Raw genomic sequence first — 11,134 nt, forward strand, 5'->3', positions numbered from 1 at the left:
GGGGGGGGGGGGGGGGAACCAAACTTTGTGCATAAAAAAGTTTACAAACTTTGCAAAACACCAAATTTATGTCACTGCCAAAACTTTTGGCCATGAATGTAAGCTGCTTTACTTGACTGCACCTTGTGAAATGCACCATACTACTAATTATTTTGTTTATTGAAGTTCTATTTACTTTTTTTCAAGTTTGACAGCGCAATTTTAATGCTTTAAATATGGGGAAAAAGGGCAGCGTGCACATTAATTCTCACTTAATGTTTCAAGCAATAAAAAGTCGTAAAGGTTTGGAAGAACATAAGGGTAAGTTAATGGTGTCAGAAATTACTGTCATCATTTACACACCGGTCATTGAGATCTCTGTTTGATCACATATTAATAATGCAATCTTAATGTTTGAAATGCCTTACCATTTCATCTTTCTTCATGTCTCAGGGAACAATGTGTCTATAAGGACAAAGTTCTAAACATTGGTATAATAATTAACTTAATTATACCAATGAGGCAGTGTCAGTTTCACATGTTTTGCTTGGTCTGCCATTACTTGCTGTCCTGCTGCCCATTGTTTGAGCTTTGCACCCTTCATGAAATGCAAATCTCAAAGTACTCTTTCCTTTCACAGAAATTGGCAGCAGAATGTGTCAGTAGTGGATTCAGCGGCACTCTGATCCCATATAAATGTGATCTGTCTGTAGAAGACGACATGTTATCCATGTTCTCCTGGATCAAAGTTCAACATCAGGGCATTGACGTATGCATTAATAATGCTGGTTTGGCTCTCCCAGAGCCTCTACTGAGCGGCAAAACCAGTGGCTGGAGGACTATGATGGATGTATGTGAATCACAGAATAAATAAGTATGCATTTCTGTTCTGAAAACATGCAGCTAGAGATTGTGTGATGGTAGTTGTCTTCAAATTTTGCAGGTGAATGTCATTGCTGTGTCAGTGTGCGGCCGTGAGGCTTACCAGTCCATGAAAGAAAGAAAAGTTGATGATGGTCATATCATTAATATTAATGGGTACTGTAATGTTTTATTTTTAGACATATTTATATTGCTACCTGTGCCATGCACCAAGCAATTCAATATCTTTAAATATCTTACTATGTTTTAGTATGTGTGGACATCGTGTCCTCCACAATGCTGATTTACACTTCTACACCGCTTCCAAATATGCAGTGACGGCTCTTACAGAAGGTCTCCGGCAAGAGTTACGAGAGGCCAAAACCCACATACGTGCCACAGTAAGAGCAGAAGGATAAAGAAGTAATATGATTATTCAAAATAAAACTTGTCTAAACACTTGTTGGCACTAAGAATTCTTTTATTACAGTCTATATCTCCTGGTTTAGTGGAGACGGAGTTAACCTATCGGCTCTTTAGTCAAAACCCAGAAAAGGCTGCTGCTACCTATAAAAGCATAAAGGTATATACAAATCCTGTTTCTTGTCTACAGAGCATGTTGTAGGTCATTGTTTACCTTTTACAATTATATTTACAGTGCCTGCAAGCAGTTGACATCGCAAACGCAGTGTTGTATGTCTTGAGTGCGCCTCCTCATGTTCAAGTAAGCATCATCCATCACTGGAGAAACTATTGCGCTGTTAATGTCTGCTGGCTTTATGACATTGGCCTAACCATGAACTTTTTTAGAAATAGAAAATTGACTTTCCTTTGCTCTCTGTAGATTGGTGACATTCAGATGAGGCCTGTGGAGCAGCTGACATAAACTGTACAGAGAAAGAGAATGAAGCATCTCTGACATAACGTCTTTAACAAACATCGTAAAAGTTTGCACACAATCAGAGACCAGGAATGTCCAATATATTCCTATGTTGTAAATAGTAATTGTCAAGTCTTTAAATCTTTTGAAATGCATTTGTTAGAACACAAAACACTGTTCTGTTTCATCATGCTGTTTACTTTTTTCATTGTGACTGAAATTATTTAAAGTTTAATGTACCAGTGTTAACTATTTTGAGACACTTTAGGTGCTTAATAGCTCTCTCTGGTTTTATGTTTAAAAAGTGCCAACTATACAATAGAGAGCAGATATAATCAAAACTAAAAAGTTACTTTTTATTACTTACCAAACATGGCTTTATGTATTTGAACCTGCATATCCATATTTGTATTTTAAAGATATAGAGGGATTTCCTCACCCTCAAATTGCTCCAAACCTGTATGCATTTCTTTCAGCTGTTGAAGAAATTCTGAAGAATGTTGAAAACCAAACAGTTAACGGTTGCCATTGACTTCCATATATGCAAAATATATATATATGGAAGTAAACTGTTTGTTTACCAACATTCTTTAGTGTTCAGCACAAGAAAGAAGCTCATACAGGTTTGAAACAAGTGGATGGTAAGTAAATGATGACAGAATTTTTATTTTTAGGCGAACTATCCCTTTAAATAGTTCTTAAGTATTGACCCAGAGGGAAAGTGGAGACTGGACGTTTTAGGGTCATTTCAAACAGAAGTAGCCTAACCGTTGGCACTTAGAATCCTCTGCAAGAATATCTAAACACGCCAGGAGTGTTTTATTTTGATTTGCTGTTATTTTTTAAATTTTGTTTCGTGATAAAACAAAATTAAAGCTCTTGCAAATAATTTGGGGTCGTTGGAATAAATGCGACTGCGAAATCTTGGAGTAAAAAATCAGGTGCTGTGATGCAGCATAGCTAGTAGAATAGGAAGTGCATTGCTATTGGCCAGTTCGTCCGGGAGTGTTCGTTTACATAGGGGATTGCAGTGAAGATCACTGGCAGCAGATTTTCTGTAAGAGTTGTATGAACTTGTAACATGGATCGCTGGAGAGGCAGGGTTGCTCTAGTCACTGGAGCTTCAGTGGGAATCGGAGCTGAAATCGCAAAGTCTCTCGTCCAGCATGGCATGAAGGTGGTCGGCTGTGCCAGAAATATGGAGCAAATTCAGGTAATTATACAGCTATGACGAATAAATCGGCATATTATGCTGCAGAAAAAAAAAAAAGAAATCGTGAGGAAATCGTAGGCACCCTTACCAAAAAGTAGTATACTTCAAGTTTATTTTAGTAAGTATACTTAAGTAAAGTTCAAGTATATTTTTAAGTATACTTTATGTAGTAAGTATACAAATATCAGTGTACTAGTAGTATACTTGTAAGATACTAATAGCACACTTGAATAAACTTCTTTTTCGTAAGGGTAGGGCTAATTTATGTAGCACCTCGCACGAAACACGAGCAGACGGTTTATACAGAGATAGTCCACAGCCTGTATTGGTCTCTATTGATTCAGTATAACTGAATAATAATTTATCACTCTCATGTTATATTAAATCTGTATGGTTTCTTGGAAAACAAAAGGGGACATTCAATTAAGTAAGTCCGTTTTTGAGATCTGTAGGCCATCTCAGGCTTCATTAGCAAGTGTTTTGGATGGAAATGTCTGCTAAAATAAATAAATGTAAATGATGTATATCTTGAAGCTGCGAATGCAGCGTCTATCCCTCTGTAGCAAAGATTAAATAAACAGTTCACTAACATTTTAAATTCTGTCAATGTTTACTTGCCCTCAAGTAGTTCCTAACCTTCTTTTGTTTAACATAAATGAAGATTTTTTTTGAAGAAGAAGAATATGGGTTACAATGTTGTTTGATGGACCCCATTGACTTTATTGTAAGGAAAACAACTTTGGAAGTCAAATGGTTCATCAACTGTTTGGTTACACACATTTTTCAAAATATGTTCAACAGAAGAAAGAAACTTATTTCCAACTTGAAGGGGAGTAAATGATGACAGACTTTTCATTTTGTGGTGAACTATCCCTGTTAACAAGAATGATGCAGTGTATATTGCATTCTGACAAATTATGATACAAGAGCAGTAGCAATAATACGTTTATAACCCTCTGCCAATGGTTTTTGAGCTTTGTGAAATGTGAATCTCAAAGTACTCTTTCCTTTCACAGAAATTGGCAGCAGAATGTGTCAGTAGTGGATTCAGCGGCACTCTGATCCCATACAAATGTGATCTGTCTGTAGAAGACGACATGTTATCCATGTTCTCCTGGATCAAAGTTCAACATCAGGGCATTGACGTGTGCATTAATAATGCTGGTTTGGCTCTCCAAGGGCCTCTACTGAGCGGCAAAACCAGTGCCTGGAGAACTATAATGGATGTATGTAACTCAAATAAGCAGTTTTCCTTATCTAACATGCCAAATGAGTCATACTAGTCATGGCCAAATGTTCACATTTTGCAGGTGAATGTCATTGCCCTGTCAGTGTGCACCCGTGAGGCTTACCAGTCCATGAAAGAAAGAAAAGTTGATGATGGTCATATCATTAATATCAATAGGTACCGGTGTATTTTATTGCACCTTTGTTCTGTGTACTCATTTTCCTGTCTATGTTCAGGCACAAGCATTCAATGTCTTAAAATACATGTTTTAGTATTTGTGGACACCGGGTCGTCAACAATGCTGATGCACACTTCTACACTGCCAGCAAATATGCAGTGACGGCTCTCACAGAAGGTTTGAGGCAAGAGTTACGAGAGGCCAAAACCCACATACGTGCCACAGTAAGAGCAGGAGGATCAAGATGTGCTTCTGTTGAACACTTTATTTATGTAATATGATTACTGCATGTCCTATTGCAAGTTGGTACTAAGTGTGCTCTTTCTTTAACAGTGTATTTCTCCTGGCTTAGTGGAGACAGAATTTGCCTACCGACTCTTTAGCGAAAACCCAGAAATAGCTGTTGCTACCTACAAAAGTGTAAAGGTATAGACAATGATTCCTTACTATACACAATATGTTGAAGGTCATCATTTATGTGTTTAAATATCATATTTACAGTGCCTACAAGCAGATGACATAGCAAACGCAGTGGTGTATGTCCTGAGTGCTCCTCCTCATGTTCAAGTAAGCATCATTCATCACTGGAGAAACTGTTGTGCTGTTAATATTTGCTGTCACTTAATCAATGTTCTGATTATGAGATGAATGGGATATTTTGGTGATAAGAATTTGTCAGAAATTAGACTAATTGCTGTTCTTTGTTGGTTTATACTGATGTAGAATCAATTTGAGCAGCATTGGAACATTTCTGCATTGTATTTTTTAGGTAATATCTTGATTTAATGGCTGAATTGTTTAATATAATAGTTTTTCCTTCCTTTTGTGTAGATTGGTGACATTGAGATCACGCCAGTGGAGCAGTCGATGTAACGGGATCAAGATAAATGGGATCAAGCATCTCGACACACTGTGACAGTGATGAAGTACAGAATTTGAAGTACAAAAATAAATAAATCTATAAAATAATTGCAGAGAAAAAAGTTACAAGACAGACAAAAATTGGGATTTTTAGAAAAAGTTCTTAATACTCTTGGTGCTGTTTTACTTAAATATTAAAAACATCAGCCTTGCTTAATGCGGTATTACTGTGATTTATTTGGCTTGACATATTGATAAACATTTACAAAGAATCAGTGCTGACTTTAGCTTTGAATTTGCAGCTCCAAATTAATGGTTTACATTGCATCAATGGCTTTAATCAGACTTCACGATTAAGTAAGTTACTGACTTACTTAACACTTAATTTACTTCTGAAGACTTGAACTATAGTGCAGTGTTTTATGACATACATTTATGATGCTTTTGTGTTATTTTGGAGCTTGACGGCTTCAATCCTTATTCACTTTAATTGTAAGAACAGCAAGGATATTCTTCAAACATTACCTCTGTTTCATGGATAAAAGAAATCATGTGCATTTAAACTGATATTTTTGAATTGCCAGTATATCCATGCTGGTATATCCATAACTAGACCGTTTTCACTTTTGATAAACTGTATTTTTATTCCTACAGTTTGGGTGTGAGGAAATTACCAAATAGCTCTTCTGGTTTTTCTGGTTCTCTCTGAAACCAAGGATGATATCTATTGAAAATTGAAACGCAAACTACTGCCAGCGTTACCATGCCAATTGTGGAAAACGATACCTTAATAAATTATTTTGTCAAACATGGTTGAGGTTAGTAAAAGAGTCTTGACACCTTGTTTTCCTCCAAAAACATAGTATAGTATTGAAAGGTATTACAAAACAAGTGTTACTTTTGTGTATTTATAGTGTAAATGACAATCATTCAACTGATTTGTGCACTTGCTTTCAGTTTCAGACTCTATAGCTGCTCAGGCCCAATGTTTCCTCCTCATGCATGATTGGCATCTCAAGGAAAAATGCCTAGCAACCAGAAATGTTCAGCCCTGAGTATAAAACATGTGTTAATGCTGTGAGGGAAGCATTGTTTTGCCATTAAAATACTCTGCTTAAAAATGTAAAGCTCATAAACATTACCTTGCTTTAAACCAAACATAGTCAGATTAGTTATTTAGCCACTTTTCATACTTTTTACCCGCTTGACTTTCATTGGAGTTCCTCTGTGGTCTTAGATGACCCGTCACGTCTCGTCTCAGCATGCGGACAGAACGTGCAGTTAGTCAGCAAAAGCCTCTTGTTCTCATGGGAACACGGTCCCGCCCTCTTAACCCCATTTCCATGACCGTAACAGCACGAAACGCTGCGGAATCAATCGTGAATTGTCTTTTATGCTTTGTAAGTGATACTATTGTACTGTTTTTGGAATGTATATTATTTCATAACGTCTACACCCTCTGAATGCTGGATTATTATTCCATGTCTGGGAACCAGGGAGCTGGTATAAGACTCCACATTGTTTTCACACACTCATTCTGAAACTGCTGAGTACAGCGGGGTCGCGGAGGAGGAAGTTGGTGTGATGCAAAATGGTGTGATGTTCGGCTCAGGCCATAATATGAATACATTTGGGTGGTCCCTCATTTGAATAAAGGAAATCCCACATTGGGCTCCCTTGAGTAGTGTATATATTCCAAGAGAACATGTTTGAAAACCCTGTTGAAACATATATATTTTCAGTGGCCCCAACTTTTATAGTTCAAGTCCTGATTAGGAGGTCTGATCCCCCGAACCCCATAATTCACACATTGATTAATGATGCATGTCCAAACCTCTACATGAAGTAATTCCTACTTCATATGCATTATTGTAACACTGTGGCTTGAATCAGAACTTCAGACTGCGATTCTGCAAACTAAGGCCTTGCTTTCTAACAAGAGCATGTGAGGGTCAGCTGACAGGAGATTTGAGTCCAGTGTTTCAATACTCATTTAATGTCGGAGGGAGGGTGAGGTAAAGCAGATTATCCTTTGAGAAGAATGTGACCCTTTCTGCTTAAGTCCTCTGGCAAAGTCTATGCAAGAACAAAGACTATCATAAATGGACTCAGTGCACTGCAGATAGGGTTTTTTTATACAGAAGGGCAAATGCTGTAAATAATCAGGTTACCTGGAGGAACACTTAACTTTTTGTTTATTAAGAACAAAACCCATACTGTGAAGAAGAGGACTGTTTTCTCAAACCATGATATGGAAGGACCACCAGTGCTCTTATTTACTTTATTCAGCAATCATGTCGAGAAACACATGCTTCATAAAATTGATCTGATCTGTCAGTCTACCATCAACGGAGCTATAAAAACAGAGTAGGTAAAAACATGCTGCTTATTAAAACAATATCGTATGGCAGCCTAGAAGATAAAAAAACATTTGGTCGCACCATGCGGACCTTCTTGAGTTTCATTCTCTCTTAACTTTTCCACGCTTTTCTCGATTTCCTCGCTCCCTGCTTCTCTTCATTTTCGTGTTCCTAGGTCTGCGGGTTGCCGTGGATGGAGTGTTAGTCTGTAGGGGAGGAAACATTGGTGCTGTGTTCATCTCAAGATCCTTCAACTGAAACTCGGTGTCCTTTTCGATCAGAGTCGGGAGGGGTGTCGTGTCTGCAACGTCAGGCAAAACGGCTTCGTAGCAGATTTTGATTACACGCCTTCCTTTGTTCTTTCTACCATTGGTGTCCTTCAAACTTTCTGTTGGGTTTTCAAGTCGGTCCAATCCCAGTCGCTCTAGTACATCGGTTGGCCCGACAGTTGGAGAACCTGTGAACAATAGTGGATCCTGAGAGCTGATATCACGAGGAGGTTTTTCTGTAGAGGAAGCAATGATTTTCCTCATTCTCTTTCTTCCTTCTCTCTGCCTCAAACTTGGCTTTTTGGTTCTAACAATGGGTGTTTTTTGTGTAGCAGTGACTACAGGTCCCTTTTCTTCCGTGTGCATTGTACTTTGCATCACCTCGTTTCTTACAGCGGCAGCTGGACTCTCAGGTTTTGACGTTACGAGGCTGACACCTTCAGGCGGACTAGTCGAGAGAGTTTGTTCCTTGGCTTCTGTGGAAGGGTTGTTTTTTCTTCGCTTTTTCTTTCCGGCTCTTTGTCTCAGCTTAGCTCTGGTCTTATCACGGACAGCTGGGGTAATGTGAGCTGTAGGCGAGGTGGAGACTAACTCTGTGTCGTTTGCTTGTCTGTGCTGTAGAATCTCTGGTTCTTTATCTGTCTTTATTGAGGTGGTAATGGTAACAACATCCTGATTATCATTCACTGTCCTCTGAGGATCATCTCTCATCATCTTATTAGAATTTCCTTCAGAGTCTAGCTCGCTGTTCATGAAATTGTTTTCTTTTATTCTAAACCGATTCATCTTCGCTGCTTCCTCCGCAAAGTTGTTCTTACCCATGACCTCCTCTGTCTGACCGGTCGACGGCACTCCGGTTGTTCCTTCGTCGACCTTTAATACGGCGCCAAGTTTTTTATTCTTCTTCATGCCTTTACCCTTTCCTCTTTTCTTCTTGTTCTCTTTTTTCTTCTTGCTGGAATTTTTCTTCCTCTTCTTCTCTGACGTCTGAGTTTCTCCTTTACCTGCGTCTGCGGACGAGCTTTGAGAGGTGGAGACTGTGGCGAGCACTTTAATGAAATCCTCTGCAGCCGTCACCATGTTTGTGAGCGAGGGCTCTTCAGGGGCGGCGGTCTTTGATTCAGAGAATGATGACTGCGTTGTGCTTTCAGAGGTTGTTGCGTTCTGCTTTTCTTCGTCTGATTGTTTCTTCTTAGGAGGAGCGATAGTCAATACATCAATGACATCAATGCCTCCAAAGTCATAATGGATTGATTCTTTAATCACTGCGACAGGAACTCGGTCATACTTTTTACACCTTTATGATGGAGAGAAGAGTAAAAACTGCATTAATTTGGCTACTGTAGACTGTACGCCAGAGTATAAGGAAGGAATTGGATAGAATTACATAGAATTTGATACTTACACCCCATACCAGTGACGCTCAACACACTGCTCTTCAAATGAAAACTCAAAGCAAGGAACTTCGATCACATTAAAGAAGGCTTGTCCAACCACTCGGGATGAAGTGTCATTGACAAGTCTCAGGCATTCCTTTAAGCTGTAAGATGCAGATGTATGCGTATAAATGTTCATTAGCTTAAATAGATTTGGAGATGATTTCAAAATGTCTATTTTTTTTCAGCATTTACATTTGATTGCAGGTCTAACATCAGTTTAAAAAATTACTTTTGAAAACATACACTGCAAAAATTTGTAACCTGCTGCAAACATTAACTTGATTTTTCTGCCTGATCTAAGCCTTACATTTAGTTATCCTTATGATGGTTCTATGAAAAATAATTTTCAGTAAACATTAATTGGTGTTGATTGTTGTAACATCTCCAAATTAAGCACATGTTAATGTTTTGCAGGTAGCTGACAAATAGCAAGAAAATTTGTAGGTTAAAATTTAATTTTGTGCATAATTGTCAGATTTTTCCATAATTTTAGACACATTTTAGTCATTCAAATTAATAGAATAAAATAAAAACACAAAAATTATCATAATAAGTGTCTCACAATTAATATAAAGTTGTAAAAAACGGCATATAGACAACAGTAGGATTTTTAAGTGTTTAAAGTAGTTTTAAATGAAGTATTGCATGTCATGCTGCTGGAAGCTGCTGTCATCTATCATACTTTCATATCTGGACCACATCAGACTTACGCATTGTCGCAGTCGCAGTGGCTAAGGGAGTGCCATTTAAAGTTGGTGTATCCATAATTGGAGGAGAACGCATGGATGACATATGGGCAGTGATCGTGAACGCGGCAACATTGGTCGGTCTCTTCGAATTCGCCTGAGGGGGAAAAAAATCACATGCACAAAATGCCTTAACACCTGCTACAGTATGAAAATGAAAAATAATAAGCTACTCAAGTCAGTGAATTAAAGTCAACTCACCTAACTGATCATAATGATCTGCGATGTTTCCTGCACCACACCAAAGTGTCCCGGGATACGTGAAGCCTCGCTTGGTTCGCGTCTTTTTATTGTTCGCTGCATCAGAGTTCGGCTCTTTTGCTTGTTTTGTTGTCGTGGTCACATTCCTGTCGCCTTTTGATTTCAGCTTGTTACAGTTCGCCTTCGCTTCGGACACCCCAGTCAAACTCACCTTCAAATCGGAGCTCATTTGGTTTCTTAGCCCAAGTCTGCACACGTGCATGAAGGATTTAACTTGCATTTCGTTTTGGATCACAGAGCAGTCGACCAGGCGGCCCTCAGAGTCATGCACAGAGCGAACCTCTTCAGCCCCATCAGTGACCTGATGGAGGTGATACTCTCCCACAACCGAACTTTTGGCGCAAAGAGTGTTGTTGAGCATGTAAAAGAGCTCTTTGCTCTCTTTTTCTGCCTCTGAAGCTTGGCTTAAGAATTCGCCTTTAACAAAGTTCCTGTCTAAATAAGACAGAAACACGAAAAACACGGACCACATCGTGGCGGGCGGCACTTTCAGCACCACAGAGTCTCAGACAGCACCGCAGCCTCTCCTGTCCAACGAGTACCGGCTTCTTTCACCGGCTGCCATGGGTATTAATATATTGCCGGTCAATAATGGGAGGGGTCTGTCATTTAATTAACCCTTTCCTTCTCCAATGAACTTGAATACCCTAATGTGCATCTGTTTCCTCCTCCTGGCGTTCATGTGGCAAGCGAACAGTGTGCAATGATTTCCAATGGATTCTCATTTCCAGTGGACCTTATATATTTGCAAAAGGCAAATTCGCATTTCTCTGATTTGCGAGGGAAATGTTGCAAGGCAACGTATTCTTGTTTTATTTCTTTTTAAAAGTAAACCAATGCTTTGTCGAAACCACATTTT

General features: G+C 38.8%; 3 protein-coding genes across 3 annotated transcripts in view; 2 read left to right on the forward strand and 1 right to left on the reverse strand.

Moving 5' to 3' along the window:
• The window catches only part of LOC107672392 (dehydrogenase/reductase SDR family member 11-like), a 2,602-nt gene extending 803 nt beyond the window's left edge, over positions 1–1,799 (forward strand). The window contains exons 2-7 of the mRNA XM_016465556.1: positions 620–829; positions 923–1,017; positions 1,112–1,241; positions 1,331–1,423; positions 1,499–1,564; positions 1,685–1,799. Of these exons, the coding sequence (XP_016321042.1) occupies positions 620–829; positions 923–1,017; positions 1,112–1,241; positions 1,331–1,423; positions 1,499–1,564; positions 1,685–1,726 (636 nt within the window). The 3' untranslated portion in view covers positions 1,727–1,799. The remainder of the gene's footprint in view (positions 1–619; positions 830–922; positions 1,018–1,111; positions 1,242–1,330; positions 1,424–1,498; positions 1,565–1,684) is intronic.
• A 935-nt stretch (positions 1,800–2,734) lies between these two features.
• LOC107672389 (dehydrogenase/reductase SDR family member 11-like) lies at positions 2,735–5,431 on the forward strand. Its single transcript, XM_016465553.1, has 7 exons — positions 2,735–2,933; positions 3,950–4,159; positions 4,244–4,338; positions 4,434–4,563; positions 4,673–4,765; positions 4,841–4,906; positions 5,171–5,431. The coding sequence occupies exons 1-7, from the start codon at positions 2,802–2,804 to the stop codon at positions 5,210–5,212; spliced, it is 768 nt and encodes a 255-aa protein (XP_016321039.1). The 5' UTR covers positions 2,735–2,801; the 3' UTR covers positions 5,213–5,431.
• Positions 5,432–7,161: 1,730 nt separating this feature from the next.
• On the reverse strand, positions 7,162–10,879 carry LOC107672398 (uncharacterized). Its single transcript, XM_016465558.1, has 4 exons — positions 10,216–10,879; positions 9,979–10,111; positions 9,235–9,369; positions 7,162–9,126 (listed from the first exon to the last, which is right to left on the reverse strand). The coding sequence occupies exons 1-4, from the start codon at positions 10,745–10,747 to the stop codon at positions 7,662–7,664; spliced, it is 2,265 nt and encodes a 754-aa protein (XP_016321044.1). The 5' UTR covers positions 10,748–10,879; the 3' UTR covers positions 7,162–7,661.
• Positions 10,880–11,134: the final 255 nt, after the last annotated feature.

This window comes from Sinocyclocheilus anshuiensis, unplaced genomic scaffold, assembly GCF_001515605.1.
Source record: "Sinocyclocheilus anshuiensis isolate Anshui unplaced genomic scaffold, SAMN03320099.WGS_v1.1 scaffold144, whole genome shotgun sequence".
Lineage (NCBI taxonomy): Eukaryota > Metazoa > Chordata > Actinopteri > Cypriniformes > Cyprinidae > Sinocyclocheilus > Sinocyclocheilus anshuiensis.

What these genes read in the sequence shown, in the direction of transcription:
- LOC107672389 (XM_016465553.1), top strand. Translation starts at nt 2,802, where the DNA reads ATGGATCGCTGGAGAGGCAGGGTTGCTCTAGTCACTGGAGCTTCAGTG. An exon ending in GAAATATGGAGCAAATTCAG is followed by an intron (nt 2,934 to 3,949) that starts GTAATTATACAG and finishes TTCCTTTCACAG; the next exon opens with AAATTGGCAGCAGAATGTGT. An exon ending in CTACCTACAAAAGTGTAAAG is followed by an intron (nt 4,766 to 4,840) that starts GTATAGACAATG and finishes TCATATTTACAG; the next exon opens with TGCCTACAAGCAGATGACAT.
- LOC107672398 (XM_016465558.1), bottom strand. Translation starts at nt 10,747, where the DNA reads ATGTGGTCCGTGTTTTTCGTGTTTCTGTCTTATTTAGACAGGAACTTT. An exon ending in AGATCATTATGATCAGTTAG is followed by an intron (nt 10,112 to 10,215) that starts GTGAGTTGACTT and finishes TTTCCCCCTCAG; the next exon opens with GCGAATTCGAAGAGACCGAC. An exon ending in CACTGCGACTGCGACAATGC is followed by an intron (nt 9,370 to 9,978) that starts GTAAGTCTGATG and finishes TGCATCTTACAG; the next exon opens with CTTAAAGGAATGCCTGAGAC.